At 55.0% G+C, this 27,416-nt stretch overlaps 1 protein-coding gene across 2 annotated transcripts in view; it reads right to left on the reverse strand.

Annotated features, from left to right (window-relative positions):
* Positions 1-781: 781 nt before the first annotated feature.
* Positions 782-27,416, reverse strand: part of PDGFRB (platelet derived growth factor receptor beta) — a 35,963-nt gene continuing 9,328 nt past the window's right edge. For both annotated transcript variants that reach the window (XM_081135942.1, XM_081135941.1), the window contains 22 exons: positions 21,026-21,071; positions 19,588-19,911; positions 18,836-19,102; positions 18,000-18,127; positions 17,719-17,884; positions 17,001-17,193; positions 16,214-16,329; positions 14,798-14,921; positions 14,196-14,407; positions 13,253-13,347; positions 12,164-12,296; positions 11,512-11,616; positions 11,073-11,183; positions 9,633-9,792; positions 8,428-8,588; positions 7,735-7,853; positions 7,343-7,465; positions 6,420-6,531; positions 5,886-5,985; positions 5,286-5,391; positions 4,163-4,395; positions 782-2,858 (listed from right to left, as the gene is read on the reverse strand). In XM_081135942.1, the coding sequence (XP_080992068.1) occupies positions 2,675-2,858; positions 4,163-4,395; positions 5,286-5,391; positions 5,886-5,985; positions 6,420-6,531; positions 7,343-7,465; positions 7,735-7,853; positions 8,428-8,588; positions 9,633-9,792; positions 11,073-11,183; positions 11,512-11,616; positions 12,164-12,296; positions 13,253-13,347; positions 14,196-14,407; positions 14,798-14,921; positions 16,214-16,329; positions 17,001-17,193; positions 17,719-17,884; positions 18,000-18,127; positions 18,836-19,102; positions 19,588-19,911; positions 21,026-21,065 (3,312 nt within the window). In that variant the 5' untranslated portion in view covers positions 21,066-21,071 and the 3' untranslated portion in view covers positions 782-2,674. The remainder of the gene's footprint in view (positions 2,859-4,162; positions 4,396-5,285; positions 5,392-5,885; positions 5,986-6,419; positions 6,532-7,342; positions 7,466-7,734; positions 7,854-8,427; positions 8,589-9,632; positions 9,793-11,072; positions 11,184-11,511; positions 11,617-12,163; positions 12,297-13,252; positions 13,348-14,195; positions 14,408-14,797; positions 14,922-16,213; positions 16,330-17,000; positions 17,194-17,718; positions 17,885-17,999; positions 18,128-18,835; positions 19,103-19,587; positions 19,912-21,025; positions 21,072-27,416) is intronic.

Here is a 27,416-nt window from a genome sequence, read left to right on the forward strand (position 1 = left end):
CAGTGGAACCTATGGCCAGTACTGAGCTGATCAGTAGGCACCAAGATGCCTGGCTCATGCCAGCCCCACACCACTGAACTCCTGCAGTTGTGAGGGGCAGGGGGCCTACCAGGTCTGCACCCCTCTGCCCAGCCTGGTGAGACTGCCCTCAGAGCCACAGCCAGGCCCCTTTCCCTCCCCGGGCCTTGCCCTGGCAGCACTCCCACAGCATCCTTCTTCGTTCCTCTTCCTCTCTCCTTCACCCTGTCTCCTCTCTTCTTCCCGCTCTCTGTCCCCTTGGGTGCTCTGTCTGCCCTCCTCCTACCTGGGACCCAACCACTACTCACCGGGCCTGGAATCTGGGCCGTAGTGGATGCTGCTCATGAGCCACAGCAGACTCAGTCTGGCCCAAGGCAGAGTGGACTGGACAGGGAGGGTGGGGCGGGGCAGCTTAATATCCAAAGCCAAAGCACATGGTGGAATGGGGGGTGGGTGCAGGAGGGGCTCAGGCTCCTGAGCCTGTGAACAGTCCCATCCACCCCAGGGCCAGGCACCTACAGAGCCGTAATAGCCCTCCCATTTCCCAGTTTGGAAAACCAAAGCCCATGTCCAGGTCACCAGCTACTAGCAAGGAGTGGGGGTGGGAGTGGGGTGTGAAAATCCCCATCTTATAGATGGAAACCAGACCCAGTGCTGAAGGGACCTGTGTGGGGACCCTGTGGCTGAGCTGAGCCCTGTTGGCCCCACTCCATTCCTGACACCAACCAAGCACAGGGACCCCAATCCACCAGAGACCACGAAGTCTGTGGGAAGCACCAGTTTAATATTAAAATCTTTCCCTTAAAAAAAAGTACACAGATAGTAAAGTTTGATGGCATATAAAATAGCACTTCCGTTGTATAAATGTGAGTTAATGTGAGTCCTAAAAATACTTGTAAACCTAGGTGATTACATCTTTGGTACCGTAGTGAGAACCCAGTTTCTCTCCTCAACCAGTGTTCGGGAGTCGCAGGGCAGGAAGGTGTGAACCAGCATAGGGGGCTTGGTGACCAGAAGGGGTGGTCTTGCCTCACCCCCTTACAGCCCTCCCCTGCCAGCGGTCTTGGCCACAGACCTCGTTCCTTTAGCACTTCAATGCCCACTGGGCTGGGTGGCTGGCAGAGACAGTGAGGTGAGTAGGCCCGGGCAGTGACAAAGCCATATCCTGTGGGTACTGCCTCAGGGATGGGGCAGCTGGCAGCTGAGCAGGCAACCGTCAGAGTACCTACTTCTTGTATCCCTTTCTCAGGTTCCCCATCCAAGGCTTCTTGTGGTTTCCAGGGCCCCCCAGGGGCCCTAACTGTCCACTGTCTTCGACACAGACCTGGACAGCAGGTGTTGGAGTGGGAGGCGCAGCAGATGCTCTGATTTGCCCTCTCCACCTCCTTGGCCCAGGATAGCTCCGGAGGTCACTGTGGGTGCTGAAAGAGCTCCCTCGGTCCTCCCACATCCCTGGGGCAACTGCCTGGGGCTTTCTCAGATACTGGCTGCACTCCGAGTCAAGGCCTGGGCAGCTGGCCTTTTGGGATTTGCTGGGGGCCTGGGGAAGGGGCACAGTTCCTGAACTCCTGGAGTGTGATATGTGGTCTGGAATCTCCCCAGACCTCAGCTGACCTCCAGGATGGAGACTTGGGGTGTTTGGCTTTGCTTTATCTGGGCAAGTGTGTAACCCCCAAAATATTCTAGAATGTTAGTACTGGAAGGGCACCAAAAGTCAATGAGTCCAACCTGCTCATTTTTCAACAGGGAAAACAGGCCCAGAGAGGGCAAGGGATTTCTGCAAGGTCTCTTGGCAGATCCAGTGCACATACAATCCACAAACTGGTCCTCGCGTGTGGACACTTCGCACAGGCATGTCAACACACTCATCATAGATGTGGGTTCATCCGGCCCTGGAGACTGGTGGGTAGAATATGACTGGCAGTGATGAAGAAAAAGACTCCAGGACTCATGGAGTCAGGAAGACACAGACTCAGGCACTTTGTATGAAGAGGTGTGTCCCGAGCACCTGGGGCAGGGGCTATGGGCCAGAATGTCCTGGACTGGGCTCAGCCCCTCGCATTCATTAAGCATGGGTGGCCCCAGACCAGCTCGGGCCTGGGAGAGTGAAGACTGACTTTGAGGAGAAGACGCAACACTGTCCAAGGCCAGGCCCTAGCTCAGCCAGGAGCCAGGGATGCCAGGGTCCCCTCCCCAGCTTTTGGGTGGATAAAGTACAAGGAAAGAGCTACAGCTCCTGAGGGGTAGCTGGCTGAACAGAAAAAAATTCATCTACCTACCACCTCATGAACCTTGAGAATCTTCCCAAGGATTCCAACCACCCCACCTGTCAGCCAGGGGAGAATCCCAGACTGTGTTGCTGAGCCTTACTTTCCCATCTTACAGATGGGGCAACTGAGTCCTGTGGGAGAACCCTGGCTCAGAGTCTTATGGCCTCCCCAGAGGCAGAGGGCTGGTCATGGCCCCTGCAGGTCTCTTGCCTCCTAAGCCTACCCCAGGGGTTGGGGTATGACATGTCAGGGGCAAGAGCCTTCCAGAGGGGACAGCTGATGAGAACAGCCCAGCTGATGGGAGGCCCGGCAGGACAGGACAGGAGGCACAGGGTGCTGGGAGGTAGAGGGGGAGCTTCGGGCAGGGCAGGGTGGGGGCCAGCCCCCTACAGGAAGCTGTCCTCTGCCTCAGCCCGGGGCTCAGGACAGCTTGACTCCGGCAGCCACTCTGGTTCTGCCTCCAGCTCCACCCGGGACTCAGGCTGGGGCTCTGGCTCTGGTTCCTCTTGTAGTTCCAGGGGGCTGTCACAGGAGATGGTAGAGGAGGTGTTGACTTCATTCAGCGTAGAGCTAGAGGGAGAAGGCAAGTATGTGAGAGGCTGGGAGGGAACCACAGTAAAATAACAGCGGCTTTCAGTGTCCAGCCTTGCACTGTGCCCCTTACACACTTTGGCTCATTTAATCCTTGTAAGGACTATGCAAGGCAGGCACTGTGAGAAAGAGCAGCTCAGAGAGGTTATGTCATTGCCCTGCACCACACAGCAGGTAAGTATAGCAGCTGGGACTTCACAGCAGATCCAGTTGACTCCAAAGCTTATTCCTCACTCACCAGTGTCTCCATCTCCTGCGCTCCTAGAGGTATATACTGTCTCATTTATTCCTCACAACAACTGCCCAGCTGAAGAGCTGATTGTTTTTATTTTACAGATGAGGAAACTGAACTTCAGAGAGGGGAAGTAACTTGTCTGAAGGCACAAATCAGGGCCCACATTCACACCCTCAGCTGTTTGAACCCTGAGCTTAACGCCTCTGCACACTGTCTACACGGAGCCTTGGAATATTAGCTGCTTACACAGGGTAAAGAGGACCTTCGGGACGGCGGGGGGGCGGGTGAGGCATCTGAGTCCTGTGTTGCTCCTAGTACTCAGAGAGAGCAGGTGCCTGGGGGATCTCGAAGCAGAGCTGGGGTTGGAACCCAGGTGGGGCTCCTGCCACTTCACTGTGGGCTGGGTCTTGTTTTGGGGGGGTGGATCTGGCCTCATGGGGAACCCTTCTCTCCAGCTGAGGGGGCATCCTGTCTGGATATCAAATCCAGGCAACAGCTGGGACTTCCCTCAAAGCCCTCCCCATACTCCAACTTCACCACATCCCAGGGCAAAGAAAAGCATGGATCTTCCCAGTCTGAATTCTGGCCTGAACTCCTGTAGGCGCCTCTGCCTCCTGCAACCACGCCAGCTCCCTGGGGTCCCCAAGGTGTGGTGCTAAAGGACAGACCACAGGCCTGGGGCTGGTGATGACCTGAGGTAACACATGGGGTGCTTGCTGAGTGCTAATTAGGTTTCTTCCTCTTCTCCTTAGGGCTAGGACAGGGCCTAGAGAGGGGAGAGAGTAGATGTCCTTTAAGGGCTCCTTTAAAGGAAGCAGCTACATTGCAGACAAGTCCCAGCCCACTCTTTCTCTCACCAACCTGCCCTTTCCACTTGAAGGCATCAGAAGTCAAAGGAGTTCAATTCTCTCTTCTATTCGCTCGCAGGAATAAGTGCTCACTCTGGGTAACTTAATTCTAAGGCAAGCCTGATGCCACAGAGACAGACAGACAGACACACACGCACACACTGTGCACACTATTGCAGGCCCCGGGCCACAGCGATTACCTGGCAAGGCTGGGGGAGCCCTCCAGTGGGCCCTCATCAGCAACCTCGGGTTTAGGGTCGGGCAGGGGGATGATATAGTCATTGTCACCCTCGTTGGGCTGCACAGCAGTGTAGAGGACTGAGCTGGTGTCCAGGGGGGATCGGAGCCCATGGAAGCCTGGGAAGCGGGCTTGGGACCGAAGGACAGCGGGGTGGTCGCTCCTCAGGAACTCCTCATCCACCTGCTGGTACTTCTGCTCCGAGGGCCAGGGAGAACCCGAGAAACAGGGCAGGGCAGATCAGAAAAGCCTTGAGGGGTCATCCAACAGTAAGATTCTGACCCAGCCCCTCTCATCTTGTGGAAATTAGGCAACTGCTACTCAGAAAGGAAGGGCAATTGCCCAAAGCCACGCAGCTGAGCTGCCCTCCCACCTGGCATCTCCCAAGACAAGGTGAGCTCAGGGCCACCCAGGGAGGGCGCAGTCAGTGGAGCAGCACCCGAGACACTAACACTTCTCCCACTTCAGACCAGACGGGTGCGAGCTCTCATCCTGCCTCAACCTGCTTCAGCGGGACCTCAGTTTCCCTAACTACCTAATGGTGACAATTCCACTCCATCTCACTGGTCCTGGAGCCTTAACCAGACCTGGGGTGGGAGGAGGCTTAGAAATGAGCCTGGGGAAAGGGCTGTGTCTGTGCCAAAGGAGACTGGCATGCCCCTCCTCTGGCTCCTGCCATGGGCAGGGAGGGCATTAAGACCCAGCTGGCTCCATGTGCCTTGTCTGAGCCTGGATGAGACCCAAGTGGTCAGGCCCTTAGCAGTCATCTAGCCTTAGGAATTTCAAACCTCTGAAGGAGCCCCAAGATTTGGCATGGGTGAGGATTAAAGGGGGCTGTGCGCTCCCTCCCTCCACTTTAAACCTATCAGCTTTCACATGGGATTTCATTTCAAAACTCTTTGTTCTGCTAAAATAAACTCATAGCTCCAGCCCATCCCTTACTGGTACCAGCAGGGAAACTGAGGCCCAGAGAGGGTAAAGGGTGGTCCTCCAAATACTGGCATGTCATAAAGAGCCTTGTAACCAGTGTCTGGCCTCCGGACCAGAACTCTTCATTTCCACCACCCCCACCCGCTTCAACATACCTTTTTGTAACCCTCGCCCAGCAGTCTCTCGAGAAGCAGCACCAGCTGGGAAAAGGGGGGGCGGATCTCAAACTTCTCTTCCCAACACTTCTGCATGATCTCGTAACTGGGGAGAGGTGCAGGGGTCAGGATCTCTGACACAGGGCTCAAGGGAGGGGGCTGCCACCCCAGAACAAGTGAGCGATGATGGGTTTCAGGGAAGGGAGGTACATAGGTGTTGTTTCCCATTATTACACCCGGATATACCCTTGGGGGGCCCTCCCTCCAGCCCCAGTCCAATGGTTCTGTGGAGTTGACCATGCCTGGGTGAGCACATGGTGCAGATCTGGCCAGTGGGACTTTGTATCCCCTCAGCTTAGTGGCTGGTTCTGGATGGGCACATGACCCAAGCTGAGCCCATGACAGTCAGCCCTGGGCCTTTTGCTGGAACTACAGTGAATGAGGCAGAGCCCAGGGATAGAAGGAGGGATTGCCAATGACATCCAGCTATGCCAAGATTTTTCTAGATCTCTGAATGAATAAATCTATTGTTGGCTTAAGCTGGTAAAGTTCGGTATCTATTGTTTGCACCCAAAAAGTCCTCACAAATGCCCCACTCACATCTCGTCGGAGGCGTGGGCAGGCTGTGCCATGCGGTAACCCCGCTTGATGGCATTGTAAAACTGCTCGTTCATGGGCAGCTCTGGGTAAGGGGTGCCACCTGTCAGGGAGCAAAGACAAGAGAAGAGATAGATACACAGGCTCAGGGGTGTTGAAAAAGTGGTGAGAAACCCTCACGCGAGGGCTGGGTTGAGGGGGGAGTGGCCCTGGAATTGGGAAATGTGGCTTCTTCCTGGTTCTGGACAGACTGCAACCCTCCCCAGAATCAGAGAACCGAAGAACACCAGAGCCAAACAGGTTTTTTGATGTCACTGTTCAAACCCCTCGATACTCAGATGGGGAGGTAAAGAGACCCAGAGAGGGCAAGAGACTTGCCCAGGACATGCAGCAATAAGAAAGCAGCAGAGCTGGGACTTGAACCAGAGCCCTGATCCCTGTCCCAGAGTCTGTTCACAGCCCTGCCAGGCTGGAGTGTGAACGGTCAGAGTGGATGTGAGCCAGGCTGCTGAGGACTCTGGGAAGAAGGAAGCATACCCAGGGTAAAGATCTCCCAGAGTAGGATCCCAAAGGACCACACGTCGCTCAGGGTGGTGTAGAGGCTGTTGAAGATGCTCTCGGGGGCCATCCATTTCAGCGGCAGGAAGGTCTAAGGGAGGGCAGGAAGGCCTGAGTGCAAGGAAGGGCTGAGCCCCACTGCACAAAGGGGTGGGGTGGGGGGAGGAGACCTGGCAGTTCCCACCCCCAACTCTTTCTCACTCCCTCATCCCTGAGGTAAGGATGGGCACAGTTCCCATGTCCATCCCAGTGCTGGCCAGAGGATCAGGAGGCTGAGTTTCTTTTCCTCCAAGCAACCAAGGTCTGAGGCTCCTCAGAGAGCAGTCTTCCCTTCCTGACCCCAGGAGAGGCCCCTGACTGAGTTAGCAGAGGGGAGTGGGAGCCAGGGACATGCCAGTGGTGCCACCCAACTCTGATCCTGGCTGCCTCAGGTCTCTGAGGCCTAGCGTCCCTCCAGTTCTGGGGTTCACTGTTCCAATGTGGAAAGTGGGGACACAAATGGGAGGCAGGATGGTCATATTTTAACCAAATACTGCCTGCCACCTATTCATCTGTTTTCGCCTGCCACTTCAGCTTCTTCCTCTGCCTTCTCCCACCATTAGGACAACACATTTGGCCTGTTCCCCTTCCAAACTCCCTGGGATCCTATACAGCTAGTCCCTTGCTCCCTGTCATGACCAGCAAATCTGAGCCCCCAGCTCACCCCACAAGCCTCAGCATCTCTGCCCACTCCAGCCCCATGCACAGCTGGTGGCTCCCTTTCCTGTCCTTGCACACATGGCTAGGCAGGCAGACCTATCACTGTGGGCAGGTCAGACCACAGGGAGCCCTGTCCTGACCTCTTAGCCAAAGCCATGCTGACTGGGAGGGTCAGAGGCACACTGAGTGGGGAAGGTACTCACACTGCCTTTGGAGATGTAGTTAGAGTCCCGCATGATGTCACGAGCAAGGCCAAAGTCACAGATCTTGACCAGCTTGCCCTCACAGATGAGCACATTTCTGGCTGCCAGGTCTCGGTGGACACACTGGGGGGTTGGGGAGGATCAGAGCTGAGACCTTGGGGGGCAATTGTGGGGAAAGACCCTCCATGTCAAGTGCTTTGGGGAAGATGCATCACTGTCCAGGTGCGAGTGGCCACACAGGTGAGAGGGGCCATGTGGTGTGAGGGCATTTAATGTCCTCACCCACCAGAGGGGACTAAGCTACCATGTGGATCTGTGTACTTAAGGGATGCTGGCTGGCTGGGTGATCCACCTCCCCATGACCTCAATCTGCCCACTGTGACTACACATACATTCTTGGAGGCCAGGAACTCCATGCCATTGGCCACCTGGTAGCTGAAGCCCACAAGATCCGTGTAGCTAAGCACTGGGGACTCGTTAATCAAAGTTGCTCGGCAGGTCCTTTCGGGAGCTAGAAGAGAGCAGAAGGTCACCCACTGTCTCGTGTGTCCCATGTCCCACAAGACCTCTGCTCTTAAGCTCCCAGAGGCTAAATGTCCAAGGGAGGGGGCTACTGGTCCTCTATGTCTCCCTCCAAAGAAAAACAATTTCCAATTATCTAACTTAAACATCTCCTACTTTATCAGAACCTTTGTTTTCCAGAAAAGCTGTCGGCATTTGCCCTGGGCCACCCTTGCTCGGCCTAGCCTGCCTGCTTTTCAGAGGCACTAGATCAGCCCGAGGCGTCCTCTGAGCAGACTACTCTTCCCCAAGGCCCAGGAGGCAAGGTACTCCCTCCCTGACCCGACCTTTCCCTCTGTATATGCTGCGCGCACATCTCTAGACCCACAAACTGGTTCATATTGGGGCCCCACCACACAGCATCTTTGTGCAGGTGGCTACCCTCAGTTTCTGCACCTATGAAATGGGCACAAGGCCTGCTTCCTCTCAGGGTTGTTGTCTGGCTGGGCATGTGAAAGGCTTTGAAAAGAATGCATCACTGTGCAGGTGTGAGGGCCACACGGGGGAGGATACCGTGCACCCACCGGAGGGGACGTAGTTATCATAGGGAGCCATGTAGTTGGAGGGCTCAATGTCTGCATATTTGATGTCTCCTTTCATGTCCAGCATGGGCACATAGTCCACCGACTCGTCCTTGCTCATGTCCATGTAGCCACCGTCACTCTCCCCAGGCAGGGACATGTGGCTGAGGGTGAGAGGAGTGTCACAGAAGGAGAAGTGACAGGCTTTCCCTTCCTTTCCCCTCCTGCCCCTCTGCTTACCCCTGGGGCCTGCAAGACCCTGTCACTCAAGTATTTCTTCTCTCCCTCACTGAGTCATCCTCCTCTAGCCTGTCACCGTCATGTGAAGAACCTCATAGACAGCGCTTTCAACCAAACTGTGGGGCCCTGGGCTGGGCCCTGGGCCTTCCAAGATGACATAAGACCCAGTGTGTATTCTCAGAGAGCTCAGGTCAAGGGCAATTACACCCCTCCAGGGCAAGGGTCACAAGAAGGGCATGTACAGAGGTGCCTTTCTGTGGCCTCTACAGCACCAGCCAGCCAGGATGCCCCATGGATGCCCGGCCCCAACCCAGAGTGGGCAACGAATTGCCCGAAGGCCTCTGCCTGCAGCACCCCCTCCCCAGAGAGCGGTGGGACTATACACACGTGTCTCTATAGGTAGAAAAAGGACTGGAAGAGAATGGATCAAGATGTTGGGGAGAACAGGGTTGAGTCTTCTGTCTTTTAGTGCTTTTCTAAAGTTACCCTCGTCCCTGCGAAAAATACATATTGCTTGTGTAATCAGCGAAAGAACTAAGGTGCTATCTTTGGAAAGGAAGACGCAGGGGGTTGTGTTGACCTCGGGCACTGGAGAGGCTGGTACGCAGAAGGCGCAGAAGCTACCGTGAGGGGTACGGCGTGGAGTCAGGCCTGGGGCAGGGGGGCCCCAGTGCTCACCGTGGAAAGCAAGGAAGGAATCACAACATAGGGAGCATGTGAGGGACCAAGGGGTCACACCTGCAGAGTGCTCAGCACAGGGCCTGGCACACTGCAGGCAGCCAGTGGGTGGCAGGTGGCAGCCGATCCCACCATTACCATCAGCATTACTGTCATGCCCTCTGGGGTGGCCAAGCCCCAGGTCCACTCTACGCTCCCTGGCCTCAGTTTCCTGTACTGGACAGAGACGGAGCAAGCAGATGCTCCTCAGGGCTCCCCAAAGATTTAGATCCCCATCTCCCTCCAGGTACCTGGGGAGGGGGAGCCCGACCGGCAGGGCGTTGCTGTAGAGCTCGGCGCTGGCCCGGCGGCGCTTGTCGGAGCAGTGCTGCAGGAAGGTGTGCTTGTTGCGGTGTAGGTAGTCCACCAGGTCGCCGTAGCGGCAGTACTCAGTGATGATGTAGATGGGCCCTGTGGAGGGACAAGCTCAGGGACAGTCCCCGGGGAGGCCTCAGGGCGATGAGACATCAGGGCCAGGAGGCTAATAACAGGCTGCTCGTGGGAGAGGCAGCTTGGTGTAATGGTGAAGAGGCTTCGGCTCCAGGCAAACCTGGTTTCTTTTCCTGCCTCTGTGACTGTGAGCAACATACTTAGTTTCCCTGAGCCTTACTTTCCCCATCTGTTAAATGGGGCCAACAATACCCACCACAAAGTGCTGTCATGACAATGCCTTTGCCAGCTTAGCTCAGTGTCTGGACCATAGCAAGCACAGTGTTAGCTGCTGTCAATAGGTTTTCAAATTAAAGCTTATTTTGCAGCCAAATTTATAAAGTAAATAGTGACAATTATTTATTATCAGGTTATTGCTTAAATTCAAATACGATGCATTTATTTAGAGTCAATTGGTGGGAACTTGAAGATATATTAATGAGAACAAAAATTGTGAAACAGGGTGATCATTGCAGACATAAGTTGGCCTATGAGTGCAATGTACTTCTGAATTTTGCTTTGGTTGCACAATACTGAGGAAAATCCCAAACCTCACAATAAACAGCTGTAAATGGCAATAACATTGTTTTTGCAGCCTAACAGCCTAACTTGCAATCAGACTTTCAAATAAACATGCTTAGCCAGAAACACTTTATTCTATGATCTGAATGCAGGCTGGTGGTCTCCGACAGTGGGGACACACTTCATTTCAGTGTCGCCTGAGCTGTGATTTATTACAGTTGTTAAAATATATAAGCAAAAACCAACAACAATGAACAGACAGACGCAGACAACAGTATGGTGACTGCCAGAGGGAAGGGGGTGGGGGAGGTGGAAGCGGGCACAGGGGGGATAAATGGTGGCGAGAGAGGCTTGAATTTGGGTGGTGGCTGCAGGGTGCAGTATGCAGATGATGTGTTACTGAGTTGTGCATTGAAACTTGTATGGTTTTATTAACGAATGTCAGCCTAATAAATTCAATTTTTAAAAAATGTGAAAGTTTTAAAATGTCAGAGGATCCCTTGATGTGGGAACTCCTGGGACTGGTGACCTGAACAGTCCTTTGGCCTTGGTGGCGCTATGATTCTGTGAATTTCTAAATCCCATATCCAGCTGACTCTGTAAAGTGAGGGTGTGGGACAGGATGGGTGCAGACACTCCAGCTGGAGTGTCTTGCTGTTCCTGGACTGAGGAGGGGTGGAGAGGGGCCAGGCCTTGGCTGTTGGCATTTCCCAGAGTCCTCTGGGCAAGTGGATTTGTACCTCCTTTGGTGCAGGCTCCCAGCAGATTGACCACATTCAGGTGGGGCCCGAGGTGACTCATGATCTTCAGCTCCGACATGAGGGCTTGCTTCTCACTACTGCGGGCTGTGGCTGAGGGACAGAGGGGGCCTCAGGCCTGGCCCCATCACTGAGGCCCCGTGGAGGCCCCACTGGAGCTTATTCTGGCTCTGCCCCAGTCTGTGCTGTAAGACCCAGGCGGCCAAGGGCGGGGAGGACCCACATGCAGGGGGAGGGGAAAGAGGACAGGAGGAAGGAGGTGGGGAGGGGGAGGAGGGGGAGGGAAGAGGCTGCCAGAGGCGGGCTGGCTGCAGGGTGACTGTATTCCTTGTGCCAGGGAATAGAATCAGGCCTGGCCTGCTCTGGGAGTGCTTGAATGTGTGGGGAGGGAGCAAGAGAGAGGTGGGGCACCTTGACTCACATTTTAGCATCTTGACAGCCACTTTCATTGTAGCCTGAGAATGGCTCAGGCCATGAGCCGTGGCCTCCACCACCTGCCCAAAGGCCCCGGAGCCCAGGGTACGTCCTGGGAAAAGATGATCCCTCAGCTCCTGGCCCACCAGGAGTTTGCATTCCCCACCCTCTCTGAGATCAGCCTAGACATTCCTCAACCACCCTGGACTTAAGGTGTTCCCCACAATAAGGCTCCTAAAATCACAGCGCTTCATGGTCTATCCTGGTGTCTCACCTAAGACCTATCTGCTTGCTGGCCCATTTAGTCCCTGGGAGCCTTCCTCCCTCCCTAGAAGGGAGCACGGCTCCTCTGCACCCCTCAGCTTTCCAGCTAGACTAAGCACAGGGTTGGCGCTCAGCCTGTCCACAATTAATACTTCCTCTCGTCACAAAGGGGTCCCACCTCACACAGTCATGGGATCATAGGACCTCAATGCTGGATAGTCCCTGGGGATTGTCTTATCCCCATTGTACAGAGGGGCAGACAAGGCCAGAGAAGGCAAGACATCCATCAGCCCTAAGTCTCAAAGCTAGTCATGGAAAGCTGGGACCAGAATTCAGATAATCTTCCCACCCGCCTCAAGTCCACACACTGCCATGTGAGGTCTCCTTGGACTGACCAAGCACAAGCTGGTCCCGCGGCAGCTCCCAGGTGGAGTCATAGGGCAGCTGCATGGGGTCCACGTAGATGTACTCATGGCCGTCGGAACTCACAGATTCAATCACCTTCCATCGGATCTCATAGCGGGGCTTCTGCAGGACCAAGACCAGGGATGGGTCATCAGAGGGGGTCTTGAGGCCCACTAGGTCCAGTCCCTTATGGAACAGATGGGGCAGGAGACCAAGAGGCCCAGAGAGTGACAGGGGCATAGCTGAAGTCACACAGCAAGTTATGGATAGAGCCAAGGCCTTCATGGATTCAGTGGGAACTGATGTCAAGGTGGCCCAGCTATGGAGTGGCTGAGGAGTATCTGACAGCCAAGGACCCAGCTCATCAGAACCGCCTCCTCAGCTTCTCCCAGAGCCTCAACTGCTGCTCAGATGGGAGTAGAGGAGTACACAGCTCCAGAAAGTGACACAAGGCAGGGGCACTCTGCTGGATGTGGACAGCCCATCTCCATGCTGGGTCAGTCACAGCAGGGACCTCAGAAAGATGTAACAATAGGATGTTGAAACCATGAGGTGTTGGAATCACTGGACTAGAATCTTAGAAAGATAGACTATGGGGTACTGCAATTCTAATTCAGGAATCTTAAAATGTTAGAAGCAAAGAATGGTGAAATCTCAGAATGGAACATGGAAATTACAGAGTAACAGGATTGAATGCAGTTCAATAGAATCCTAGAGTCTCTGTGGCTAAGAGCCGGAAGAATCCTGGAGCCCATGTAGTCCACCTGGAAGGTCCCATACCCTGTGTTGGGATGGGCAGGAATGATGTCTGAGCAGGAGCTGGACAGGGGAACAGTAGAGACCGGGAATCCTGATGGTCTGGACCAGGCCCATCCTGGCCCGGACCAGGCCCATCCTGGCCCAGGCTGCTGGGGATGGAGGTAGCTCAGACATCCAGCATTACTCTATATCATTTTACACTTGAACTCTGTGCTGGGTCCCAGACATGGCAGATCCTGCAGGATTCAAGGATAGCAGGGGGTATCCATATAATATAATGGTGTGTCAGTCTGTGTCCACTTGGCAAGGGTGGCGCTTACCTTCTGCCAGAGCATGATGAGGATGATGAAGGAGATGATCGTTAGGACAACCAAGGCCAGGATGGCCGAGATCACCACCACCTTGAAGGGCAGGGCTGGAGGCAGAGACAAGAGCTGGCCATAAGCCAACAGAGCACTTGGCAGCTGCCTTCCTTATCCTACCTCTGAGACCACAAATCCCTCTCTGCCTACCCATCCCAGAGCAGAAGCCCCCCCCCCCCCCAGCCTATAATGTCAGACAGACCCTCAGCCTCTCCCTCTGGGTCACACCTTCAGCCTCTCCCATAATTACCCCATGCCCTTCAGTAATTACCCCCTGCTCAGACCACCATCCACCTCCCTATCCCTTCAGCCCTAGCAGGGGTCCGGATGGCCTGTCTGCCATAGCTCCAGATCAGATGCAAGCTCCTGGCGGCTAGGCTGTGGCTCACCTTTCCTCTCCATGCTTACAGACGTGCACTATGCCAGTTTGCACACATGCACAGGAATTGTACATGCATTGTTTGCACACTTGTATAGGGATTGTGCACACGCATGTACATGCATAGACATACACTTGTGGGTTTACATATGTATCTGAGGGCATTCTTCATTACATGGTTTAAAAATCTACATTTGGGGAGTCTGCACACATGCCCAAGGGTCAGGCATGCTCATGTACGTGGCTTACGACATACACATAGTGTACATATACTAGGTATAAGGAGATAGTGCTATTCATAGCCATGGCTTACAGACATGTGCTCCTAGATGTACGCATGTGCCAATGTTGTGTTGTTGTGTAAGTGCGTAGGGACAAACTCTGGTGGGTTTCACAAGGTTCCTGAGTGGCCATGGACTTGCTGACTCTGGCCGGCTGTGGCACACAGGCGCAGTCACAAGTATGGCAGGCCCGAGGTGGGGGTGAGGGGTCACTGAGGGCCGCTAGGGCTGGATGACTCACACTGGGGCACCAGGATGACCTCCTGCACGTCGTCGCCCAGCAGGTTTCGCAGCGTGCAGCGCACCGACAGCGGCTGATCCACTCGGCGCAGGCGCAGGATGCTCACCACCTCGAACTCCTGCTCCTCCGCCCAGTACGTCACGTTGGTCTCCAGCTGGCCCTCCTCCTCCGAGCTGTTCCCCAGAGGCGTGGGCGGCAGCTCGCGCGGACACCTGCCCAGGGAGCCCGCAGGTCAGCTTCCAGTCCCTGCGCTCTGCAGGCGGGAAACTGAGGCCCAGAGCCGGCAGTCCCAGGAGGTCGTGGCCGAGGAACCGGAGCGTCCTGAGCTGGATCTCCTGCGGTAACCCAACTGACCGGCAGGGGGCGCGCCTACCCCAGAACTGAGAAGCCTGAGTTCGCAAAATCCATTTCCCTTGGTTTGACTCTCAGAGTGAAGGTAAGGAAAGGGGCAATATTGGTTATGCAGGGTATCTCCACGAAGCCACATCTTTTAGGATGTGACTCTAGCCTGGAACAGTGTGCCCAGAGGAAGGGCCTGGACTAGATGACCTTCAGTGGGTCCTTCTAGCCAGCTGTGGGTACCCTGGGAGACTGAGGCTCACCTTTTAAGGTCACTGCAGGTAGACCAGGTGATGTGTGGCTGAGGCATGCCCCGGCCACGACAGCGGACTGTCTGCTCCCCATTGGCAGGGTGGCTCTCGCTCAGCTCCAGCACCCGGACAGGCACTGCACGGAGAAGGCATGGGGCCAGGAGGAGGGAAGGTCGGAATAGACAATTAGTGAGAAAGACCCTCAGGGAGGAAGGTCGTGGCCCAGAGTCTCCCCTCAGGGGAGGGGAGCTGCAGGCTGCAGGTGAACATTAAATACTAGGAATCACCGTGTGAAAACTGGCGGATTCCCCTTCTGGGTACTTCAAAGGGAAAGCCTCAGTAGGGTGCTAGTCTGTCTTTAACACCTCTCTGAGATTTGCTAATCTTCCCGTTTAACAAAGAGAGAGCCCTGGAAAGGCAAGAGCTTGGAGCTAGAATTTAATAGCGTTGTTTTGTTATCTTAGAGTTTATTTAGTAGTTGCTTTATATATATGATACATAACAGTGATTTTCCTTCTACAATTGAAAGGTTAAAGTCTCTTTCAAAATAAGTTTTTAGAAAGTAAAATTGACAAAACATTAAATCACTATCATGTCATTCCTCTGCTCAAAACCCTGCAGTGACTCTTCATTTCAGTCCATACGAGAGCCCACGAGGACCTACACGAACTGTACCACCCACCCACCCTAACTGCCCTGTCCCAGCTCCAACCTCATCTCCCACCACTCTCCCAGCCACTCAGGCCTTTCTGCTGCTACTCCTGTCTTTACACTGCCTGGTGTGCCCTTTCCTCAAATAGCCACTTGGCTAATGCCCTCATGACCTTCTTCAGGTCTTCATGCAACAGTCATCTCAGTGAGGCCAACCCCATTGCTGCTGTTTAAAAGCGAAACCCTCACTGTCCTGCCCCTGGAACTCTCAGTTCTCCCCCACCCCGCACCCTGCAGCTTTTGCTTTTGCTTTCACCGCACTTGCTACCTTCTAACCTTCTACATAATTTGCTGGGGGGTTTACCCCTACTGTTGAATAGTTGTCTTCCCCAACTAGGATGCAAGCTGCACAAAGGCAGGGCTTGAAGAACCTTGAACAGACTGGCATACTGGAGTTGCTCAGTAAATATCTGTTTAATTAGTAGTGTAGTTTAAGTGGTATGTGAGAAGGAAAAATCAGGGCATTGGCACATGAAGGTCTGAGGTTTTGGAAACATCAGTCTAGCCCAATGGCCAACTTGTACAGCTAGGGAAACTGAGGCACAGAGAGGGGGTATGCACAGAGCAATGGGTCAGTGTTGGAGCTAAGACTAGAACCCTGTCCCCTGAGTCCTGGACTCCCTCTCCTGCTCCTCTGATGGGGGGTGGACAGTGTAAGAAAGGAGAGGAAACGGGTGGGAGATGAGCGCAAGGAAAGCAGGGTGGAGGGCCCCTCACCATTGATTTGCAGCTGGAAGGAGACCTGGGCCTCCGCATCCTCGTGGAAGGCCAACATGGTGTAGTGACCAGCCTCATCCACCTTCACTCGCACCAGTGTCAGTTCTGACACATACCTGGGGAACAGGCCAGGCCAGGAGACCCAGCCGTCAGAGCTGGAAGAACTCTACGGCCCTCCCCACCCTCCTTGTACAGACAAGGCCCAGGGACAGGAAGGTCACAGGTGTCAGTAGCAGAGCCAGGACTCACACCCATAGAATTGTCTCCTGAATCCCCACCCACAGGCAGCTCCACTGAGCCCAGAGGGAGGGTTAGGAGGGATGGGGTGGGGGAGAAGGGACAGCACCGTCTCTTCTCCTTCACAAAGGCCTGACCCTGCTTTATTCTAACACAGGGCACCTCAGGTCGCCTGCTAATCTCCAGCCTCAGGGCTACCACCCACGCACAGGTGGCGGTGGCCTGCCAGGCACCCTCTTTCTCAGCCACCCTGCTTTTTTCTCCTCAGCTGCCCCCGATGGCTCCACCCATCACAAGGACAGCTAAACATCTGGGAGATCATCTGACCAGTGCCTGTTTTCCCCACTAGACAGGAAACTCTAGGAGGCATGGAACTGTGTGTTTTCTCTGCAGCATCCTCAGGGCCTGGCACAGCACCTGGCAGGGTGCCTGGCACGTAGTGGGCTCTCAGGAAAGGTGGGCCTAGGTTTGTGGAGTAGCTGAAGGCTGTGGGCTGCCTGGCAGCTGCAGACCATAACTTTGAGAATGGAGTGAGTAGGTGGCAGCTCACCGAGTCTCGGACACATTGCGCGTGGACAGGGCGATCTCGCCGGCGTTGGAGTCGCCCAGGGTGCGGTTGTCCTTGAACCACAGGACAGTGGGCAGCGGGTAGGCCTCGAACACCACCTGCAGAGTCCGGCTCCGGTGCAGTTCCGCGAACTGTACAGCGTCCAGCTCACTCAGCAAGTGCACGTAGCCACTCTCTGCAAGGGGTGGCTGTCAAAGGCGAGGCTGTGCCCCGCCACCAGTGGGATGGTGCCTCGGGGGGGGGGGGGACTTCTGGAGGCAGGGCACCAAACTTTAGAACTACCTGAGCTGGAATTGAAGTTGGGGCTGGGACTAGAACTGAGTGGAATTTGGGGCTGATATTGGTTTGGAGGCTGAATTTAAGATTGAGACTAGAGTTGTAGTTCTCACTGGGTGTGTTCTGGCCCAGGTTTGTGGCTGAGATGAGTTGCAGCCAGCTTGAATTCAGGAATGGGGCCTGGGATGGAGGCTGGGATTAGAAATTGGGTTGGGGCCTGGGTTCTGGCAAGGAGGAAAGTCTAGATGGGATTAGGGCTGGATTTGGGGTTGGCACTGTTTTGGTTTGGGTTCTCCTGGAAATGGAGCTTCAGTTGGCACTGTGGCTAGAGCTGGACTGAAATGTGGCTGATGGTATCCTGGGGCTGTGACAGGATATGGATCCAGCCCAGAATGAGGGTTGGGGCTGAGCCCAAGGCACGCACCAACCACGGTGACATTGATGGCCTTTTCATCTTGATGGTCGTACAAACTCTCGGACACATTGCAGATGTAGGTCCCTGAGTCGCCCAGCTCAGCACTGGGGATGTGCAGGGTGGAACGTATGTGGGGAATATCAAAGTCGGTCACTGGCTCCACCAGCCGCCCACTCTGTAGGGACAGGTAGGGCAAGTCCCCCAAATCAAGAAGCATCCAAGAAGTCAGGCTGCCGGTTAAGATATCCATCCCTGCCCAGCCCTTCCTCCAAGCCCTGGCCCAGCATTACCTCCTCGCGGGGGTACGTCCACTCAAAGTTGACCACCTCGTTGCCAGTGACGATGCACGTGATGGTGATGTTCTCGCCCTGGCGAACCACAGTCTGCGCTGCATTCATTGAGACATTGATGGATGACGCTGGTGGAGAGAGACTGGCTTAGGTCTGAGGAAGTCACCACCAGCTACCAGCACTTCAGCTTGGGGATGGGGTCAGGGCCCAGAGAGAGAAGGGATGACTGGTGTGGAAGATGCATTTATTCCACAAATATTTATTAAATATCTACTCTATGCCAAGTGCTATTCTCGGCACTGGCGTTTTAGCAGTAAACACAATAGACAGAATTTCTCTCCTCATGGAGTTGACATTCCAGAAGGGATAAGAACTGGAAATCAAAGTACTCTCCAGGCATCTAAGCACAGGGGAAATTTATTGCGCATAACTGTGTACCAGACACCCTCCATCTTCTTTTTTATTTAATCTTTTCAGTAATCCCATTTTACAGCAGAAGAAGTAGGCTCAGAGGGATGGTGTGCCTTGTGCAAAGTCACCGAGGCAGGAAGTGGCTGAGCTGGGATTCAAATCCAACTGGCTCCAAAGCCCATGCCGTTGCCTACCACTGTATACCACCCAGCTCTGCCACTAAGGCATCCCAATGACCTGGGGCAAAGTCCATCCTCTTTCTGAGCCTCAGTTTCCTCATCTGTAAAATGGAGACATGATCTGCCTGCAAAGGCTGTAATGAGGATCCAGTGACAAATAGAGCTGTGTACTTTGTAAACTGGAAAGGGCCTCTGTGAATGGTCATACTTGCCTCTGCTGAGCATCAGGCCAGAAAGGGGGCTCACCCTGGAGGCTGTAGACATAGTAGGGCTCAGAATCCACCTCCTTGTCCCCGATGGTCGTTTTGCAGACATAGGTCTTGTCCTCAAAGGTCCCAGAGAAGCCACGTTGGTGGTCGTAGGGGATGGGAAGTGGATCGTCCACTTTCTTCTCATGCAGTGTCACCACCAGTTGGGGATCCGTTACGCGGCATGGAATTGTGGTCTCAGTTACTTCCGTGAGAAAGATGAAGAATTCCTCGGGGAAGATCGGGAGGAAGCCCATGGTGGGGTCTGCCAGGGGTGGGGGGCAAAAATGGGGGTCAGGGGGAGCTGGGTTTCTGGCTATCCCCTGAATTGCTGTGTGACTTTGAATAGGCCCATTTCCCTTTCTGGCGCTCAGTTTTCCTATTACACAATAAGGCTACTCTCAGAAGTCCTTCCAGCTTTAACATTTGATAGCGACAATACCAGTGTGGGAAAGCCACCTGGAGCCTGCGGAATGAGGAAGCTAGGAGGTAGAAAGAGGGAGCATATATTGGAAACAGCTGAGAATGCAGAGCTCTTGGGAGCCAGGACTGGGGTGGGCTGGCAGGGAGCAGATTGATATTCAGACCAAGGGGTAGGAATGAACATGCTCCTGGACTGAGCCAGGCTGGGTTCCATAATTCGTCTGCATTTCTAAGCTGGCTGTATTTCACCATGTCACTAAAGCACTTTCTGAGCTTCCCCAGATGCCTGCAGTTGAAGAGGGGTAAGGGAGTGAGCACAGGCCTTACCTGGCACAAAGATGTAGAGCCGTTTTTGCTCACCAGCCTCCAGCTCATTGGAGTTATTGTAGGTACAAAAGTATTCTCCTGTGTCTATCCCAGTGACATCGGTCAGCGTCAGGATGCTGGAGAAATTGCCATCCTCGGTCTTGACCATTTCTTGCGTGAGCTTCTTGGACATCCGTTTCCACACCACAGGCTCTGGACCCGAGCAGGTCAGAACCAAGGTGCTGGAGACATTGAGGACAAGCTCTGGCCCCGGAGGTGTGATGACCAGACCTTGGGATGTCTGTGGTCCTAGCAACAACAGCAGGGGCAGCAAGAGCGCCTGGCCTTGGGGAGAGGAGGCACCAGATGTCAGAGCCCAGGAGCCTCCACACCTCTCCTCAAAGCTGACACATATGCACAGCCCTTGAAAACGACATGTCCCTAATCCAAACATAGACTGGAACCCATGGCACTGAGGCCTGCTCACTCAATGCCCAGTCCCCAGGGCCTCAGGGCCTCCTGATCTCAGTGCCTTTAGCCCCCCAGCCTTGAAGTCCTTCAGCAAGCAGCATTCAGGCGGTGGGCATGTTCTCACAAAAGCGGCAGGAAATCCTCGGGAAGTAATTCCCAGCCTCCAGTTCCTGCATTATTTCCCAGGTCATTTTCTGTGTCTCTTCCCTAAAGCTGCCCAGCTACCCAGGTTCCTCCCAAAGCCCAGAGGTGGCCCTGCTTGGGGAGAGTGGGGCAAGGTAGCTCAGAGTGGGGCAGACTGGGGCAGGAGAAATACTGAGGCCCTTGGGAAATCAAGGGGACAGAAGTTGTGGGGTTGTCAAGTGATTGGTTCCAGTTCCCGAGCTGACATCTCCTAGGGAAAGATTCTGTAAGCCATGCCCCACAGCCAGTCAGCCATCCTCAGGTAAGCAGTTATCTAGTCATCAATTGCCAATGAGCATTGATTGCCTGGTCAGCTGCCTGGCCCCTGGACAGCCAAGTGAATGTATGGGAAGGAGTGAGGGAAGTGTGTGCTGAGAGAAGCCCAGCCTGGACTTGGCAGTTCACGGCCAATGAGGGGTCCAAGCAGGGTGGGGACTCCCGAACCTCAAGAAGACCCGCCAGACCAATACCAGCGATTGCTGAGAAGAGATAGGAGCCTGGGGTGACTCTTAGTGAGTTGGGTGGGAACAGCTGGTGAAGGGGCATGGGGTGTGGAAGGCCAAGCAAAGGATCTGAGCTGAGGGCTCTGAGCAAGCAGGGAATCCACTGAGGTCTGTGAGCTGAGAGTGGACAGTGGAAGCTGGTCTCCACTGAGACCCACTGGAAAGGCAGGGAATTGAGGCTGAGAGCATAGCAGTGCCCCTCAGTGCCCAGGCTCTGGTGTTAGCATGCACCACTCCTGCCAGCTCCAGGGTCCTGCTTAGTGGCTCCCCAGGACCCCTACCCATGCCCCCAGTCTACCTACCTTTGAGGACAGGACCTGGCATGGCACTCAGAAGCAGCATAGTGTCCTGCAAAGTTAAATGGGGGACAGTTAGGGCCCAGGGTGGGCAGGGGGGATGCTAGGGCCCATCTTCATACCTGGGTCCTGCAGAGTAAACCTCATCCTGGGCTACCCAGCCTTCTTGTCCATGGGGCCGAAGTCAAAGGTTACCCGTGTCCCATGGCCGAGAGGGCCCCCTGCCCACAGGTCCCCTCCAGCTGCACTAGGCCCAGCCTCAAGGAGCCTACTCTTCTTTGGCTCTGTCTCTACCTCTCTGGTGACCCTGGCTGAGCCCCTGCCTTTCTTTGGGCCATAGTTTCTCTATATGTACAGTGGGGCGGGGGACTTGGACTGGATGGTGTCCAGGGGCCCGCCTGTCCTCCGGGTGACAGTTCCAATACCAGGCTCTTATCTGCCAGGACAAATATTTGGGAAAGTGTGATGAAAGGCCTGGAGGAGAAGGAGGGGGTAAGCCAGAACCCACAGAACTCCCACAGCTCCACAAGCACAATAGGAAGTGGAGGTGGCTGTGGGAAGGGAAGCGGGGGAGTCAGGGCTGTGGAATGTAGGGGGAGCACCCCCACGCCTGGCCCCCTTTCCTTGGTTCTGAGCTGCACAGGGAGGCCCAGGGTAGAGGGGCCAGCGGCTGGGCCCTGGGGAGGCCCCACTGCAGAGCAAGCCTTGGGAGGTCTGTGGAGACTACTGAATCCAAGCCCCTCATCCCACCCCTAGTGTCCAGATGGGGAAACTGAGACTCTGAGAGGAAAAGAAGTTTGCCCGAGGTTACACAGCAGAATTTGTCCAAGAGAGAGACAGAGCAACCTGGACTGATAGAGGGGGAAAGAGACAAAGACACAGAGAGACGGAGGGAAGGAAAACAGTGATGGAGACAGAAAAAGCCAGAAGCAGGGACACTCACTGCAAGGCAGACTGAGCTGGATGAGTCTTTGTTCTATCCCTGCCTGTGGCCACCCATCCAAAGATCCCAAATAACCACCAAAAGCCAGGCTTGCAAGGGTCTGCCTACAGCATGGACGGGAAGGAGACCAGAAGGGGATGGGAGTCACAGCAAGAAATGTGGGCAGTAGCCACGTGACCAGGCAACAAGGAGCCTCCTGGTGCTGTGGGTCTGCTGACTTCCCTGAGTGGCTGCCCAGCCTGGCCTGGTCCTCAGGCCACACCCAGGTCACCCCCATTGCACCCCCAACCTCAGCCTTTTAGCTTCCCGTCCAAGGCTGGAGTCCGGATCTGAGCCCCAGCCAGGCTGCCTTCTGGGCCAACACTATCTCTGTGTCCTCAGTCTCCAGCTCTCAAAATGGGATAATGCTTAGCATACCACTTACAGCGCAACATTTACACATTCGTGGACCCCCAGTTTCAGCTCTGCTCAGCACCCCAGTGAGCTCTCTGAGTGAATCTGCTCTTCTCCTCCGTCTCCCCATCCCTTCAGAGCAGCCTGCCTGAGGGTCCCCTCATTTCTCCCCTCTCCCATTGCTCCAGACTGAGAGCCCAGCCCTTCCGATGTGCCCCCTCCCTCTCCCATCCCTCCTGCCCCAGCCCCTCCAGCTGGATGCCAGGCCTCCTCCAGCAGGAGGGAGCAGCGCCATGGTGGAGCCAGCAGCCCCCACAGAGGCCCATCTGCCCCTTGGTGGGTGCCCCTCTGACTCCCCCCTTCCTGCCAGAGATCTCAGCCAAAGAAAATCATTAGCAGCCGAGGCTGGGGGGAGGGGGTCATTTCAGCCTCCCTGCCCCTCCCCTCTCAGCCTCCTTGGCTGGCCACACTGTTTATTATTCTAAAGGAGGAATTTGGTCGGCTGGCCTGGAGATGGGAGATCACTGCAACTGGGGCTGGCTTGGCTCTGGAAGGCTGGGCTGTGTGGGCTGGGCCCCCTGGGCAAGCAGCCCCTGACCCTGGCTCCTCTCCTGCTGAGCCCTGGGCTGGGGGTGGCTTAGAGTCTCTGAGAGTCTCAGCTGGGAGGGGTCTTCTTGAACAGGCAGCAGAGGCCCAGAGATGGAGAGAATCGTGGCCTAGTTACACAGCAAAAAGGCGGAAGAATCGGGCTATGGGAAGAGGACAGGCTGGTCAAAGGAGCTTCAGGAAAGTGCAGACACCTTGGGAAGAGTATAGATGTCCTGGGGATCTTGGACTGGCTTCTCTCTTTATGAAATGGGCATTTGGGCTCTTATCACAGGGGCCACGGGCCCACCATGGGACTTAGCAAGTCTCTAGCTCTCTCTGGGCCTCTGTTTCTGCATCCATGGAGGGAGAGGTTTGGATGGGTCATCTCAAAGAGCCATCCCTGTTCGAAAACTGCCAGGAGAAGGCTCTAGTCACTATTATTTCTGCTTGGCGCGGGGGGGGGGGGGGGGGGGGGGGGAATGTTGATGAGGAGAGGGCTACATTTCTGAGGCTGGACTCATATAAAAATTCATAATCCATCTTATTTCATGGACTGAAATTCCCTGACCATTTGGTCACAGACTTGCTATGTGAAGTTGGATGAGTTATTTCCCTCTCTGGGCTTCATTTTTTCAGGTGACTTTCCTACAAATAAACTGAGGATATGGAAATCCAGGAGGCAGCAGGGGGAAGGGTGGTGTGGACAACAGGCCACAAGACTGGGAAGGACCAGAGTGTGGCTTGAGGCACCTGGACATCACCTCCCCGGCCATTCCAGATGAGGCCCTGACACCCCCAGCTGTCCACCCAATGCCTATGGACCTCTTTGGGCTTCCCAGGGGCTGCCATGGATCCAGCCAATCCCAGAGAGGCCCAGACAGCTGATTTGGGGGTGGGAGGCTTGCTTGTGACAACTTCCCCTCAGGGAGAGGGATGTGCCACCTTGGAACAAGGTGGGTGTTACAATCAGGGAATAGACATGCCCATAGCTGCTGTGCTCTCTTGCCTAAGGAGGCCCCTGAAAGAGAGAGGAAGGGGACCTGCAGGAGTCGCCCCTTTGCCCATGAGGAGAATGCTGTGTGCCAGGAAGCCCTCGTGATGACTCCTATTTTAGGCAGGTTGGGGGACAGAGGTCCAAAGATGGGGTAATTGCCCATCTCCTCACAGTGAATCAGAGGTACCCCCTTGAGGGAACAGAGTGAGGACCTCAAGTCCAGGGGAGCATGCATGCTTGGGGAGCCTTTCTCAGAGCCCCAGCCTTCTCTCCTTCCTGCACACGAGTCTCCACTCCTTTCCCACCGCCTTAATCTAAATAAATCCAATCCATCTTGGCCACATCCGCCGGCAACAGCTTCCCTCCCTCGGGGTCCTGAGGCTCCCACGACACAGGCAGGCCAGGGAGGGGGGCCTGCGTGGCTGCCAGTGGGGGAGGCCTGCACACCGAGAGCACGTGCACACACAGCACAGGCTCCTGCCTACGCACTCATTCACACACTCCTTGGAAACCCAGCAGACCATGTGTGTGCCGGCCCTCACGCAGGCACTCAACATGTGCACGCAACGCCCGCACGAAACACGCATGCATGCGGCTGCCACTGTGCCCCGCACACATCCACGCAGCACAGGCTGCCGCCTGTGGGCTCTCCTAGCCCCCACATGAGGTGCACATGTGCATGGCACATCACACGTGTACCCAGGCAAACAGCCTGTGCACATACAACGTGCACACACATTGTGTGCACACGGGACCCCAAACTCCCCTGAACACACATTCATATGGGCGCACGGATAGGCTACAAAGCCTGCGTGTTGTACGTTTGCTGCGCCTGGTGCTGTTCTAAGCCCTTGACGTGTATTGACTCACCGGCTCCTCGGCCGACTCTATGAGATTGATACAATGATCATTCCCGTTTTAGATGGGGAAACTGAGGCAGAGAGCACTTAAGGAGCTTGCCTAGGAACAGAGAGCAGAGACTGAGCGGAGGTGAGAGCTCTGCCACCACGTCTCTATTTTCTTGGTTTGAGCAGGTGAAACCGATAGGAACAGATGGGCTGGAGGATTATCTGGCTGTGAACAACAGGACTCGTCGATTAGATGTTGGGGGGCTGAAGGGAGAGGTACCCTAAGTGAGCCCCACCCCTGTTTCTGGCTGGGGGGGTGTTTGCTGGAGGCAGTGCCATTTTCTGAGATGAGGGTGAAGCGGGGCAGCAGGATTAAGAGCTGCCACCGAGCTGGTTGAAGATGTGGAGGGGCTGTGGGCACCTTAGGGGACAGAGGGACACTCAGTCTGGCAGCAGGGAACAGGCTGGGCAGAAGTAGCATCTAGATGGGGGTGGGAGGGAGCCCGGCTTCGAGGAGGAGGGGGTGCCAGGGATGCTCTGAATAAATAAGATGCCAGAGGGAGGAGGAGGCCTGGCCATGGGGTCGTGGGGTTAGTCTTGGAATGCCAGAGCTCCACGGCCCTTAGGGATCATCTACGCATCCAACCTCCTTCCTCGGCCCCATTGTACAGATGGGGAAACTGAGCCTGAGAGAAGGGCAGGGCCAGGGCCCAGTGTTTTGACGGGGCTCAGGTGGCCAGTGGGGAACTGATGCTCACCTGACTGGGCAGCCCTGGCCTCCAGCCCTGCCTCAGCTGTGAGTCTGGTGGCTCAAGGCTCCAGGGTTCAGATGACAGCTGCTGCCCCCTTCCTCCCCACAGGACCCCCTCCCCCCCCCCCTGCTGTACACAGACCTTTATATCAAAGTCATTCTTCCTGCACTGTCCTAGCCAAGCAGGGATTGGAGACTAAGTGTCAAAAGAGTGACTTATTAAGATGCTGGCAGAAATGGGACAACTCTGGTCTCCTGACCAGCAGGCTAGTCCTCTCTCCTCCACACCATGGGCACTTCACAGCCTCTAGGACAAACTTCAGGGCACAGATCCCTGGCTGGAAGTAAGGGGACATGAGTTCTAGTCTCTGCTCTGTCACCCACCTATGGTGCAGTCCTGCCCCTCTCTGAGCCTCAGTTTCCCCGCTTCCTGGGCTGACATGCTGTGGCTCTCAGGACCCTGCTCTGGAAGGCAGCTGTGCTGAGTTGGAATGCTGGGGTGGGAGTGGGGAGCTGGGGAGGGGCGCTAGCCAGGATGCCATGACTCAGCTGGGAGAAGGCAGCCAGCTCCAGGCCTGGGAGTGTAAGGCGGCAAGAGGCATCTGGGGCCAGAGATTGAGTCCTCCTGTCAGCAGCTGGGAGAGTACAAGAGTGATGATGGCACAGGCTGGACATGGCAGAGAGTGTGGCCCATGTGGCTTTATCCCATGTGGGCTGAGATGCAAGTGTGACCTTGCAGCATGGGAGCCAGGCAGGACAGCAGGGTCCCCTGGGTGGGGAGAAATTTACAGGTGGGAGGTAGAAACTTGGAAAGGGGCAGAGGCTGTGGGGCTCCCACCTGCCCCCCTCAATCCTACACCCCACTTATATCTGTTGGGAAAGGCTCAGCATTCCACCCCTACACAATGAATCTCCCCACAAGCCTCAGGATCACATTAAGGCCCAAGAGGGAGAGTAACTTGGCCCGAACCACACAGTGATGCAGCTGATCACCCAGGCCTGACTCCCTGCCACACTGCTCCTAGACCCAGAGGACCTTCGTGTTTTCCAGGTACCTGCGAGGTCCCCCAAACAAAGTAGCAGAAATTGGTAAGCTGGGGCCTGGCACAGGCTCGAGCTGTTCTGGAAGTCCAGGGAGGTACAAGGACAGTCCCAGTTTCATGGACCATCATTCTGATCCCACTACCCCTGCCTCCTCCAGCACAAGCATGGTGGCCTCTGGCTGCCCACTGCACCCCCTCATCCCTCTCCTCACCTCCAGTCTGTCCCCTCCCACCTCTTCTCACACCTCAACCTTTCTGAGACACCTATCTGACCGCGTCCTTCCCTGGCACCTCTGTGGCTCTCCATCACCCTAGGTACAGTTATCCTCCCTTATTTGCAGTTTCGAGGTTTGTTACCCATAGTCCCAAGAGATTAAATGAAAAATTTCATAAGTTTTAAATTGCACACCATTACGTGATGAAATCTTGCACCGTCCCCCTCCATCCTACCCAGGACATGAATCATCCCTTCATCCAGCGTCCCCACACTGTGCGAGCTCCCTGCCCGCTAGTCACTTAGTAGCAGTCTCAGTTATCATCAGATCAGTTATCAGAGAGAGAGACCACAGTCACATCACTTGTATTACAGTATATTATTATAATTGCTCCATTTTATTACGACTTATTGTTGTCACTCTCTTACTGTGACTAACTGATAAATTACTTTTTCATAGGTACATATATATGGGGGAAAACATAGCACATACAGAGTTCGGTACTACCTGAGGTTTCAGGCATCCACTTAAGGGCTTGGAACTCATCCCCCGTGGATAAGAGGGGACAACTGCTAGGGGCCGGCTTCTTAGCCCCGCCTGTAAGAACCTTCACGCCCTGGCC

This window comes from Miniopterus schreibersii (assembly GCF_964146895.1).
Source record: "Miniopterus schreibersii genome assembly, chromosome: 4".
Lineage (NCBI taxonomy): Eukaryota > Metazoa > Chordata > Mammalia > Chiroptera > Miniopteridae > Miniopterus > Miniopterus schreibersii.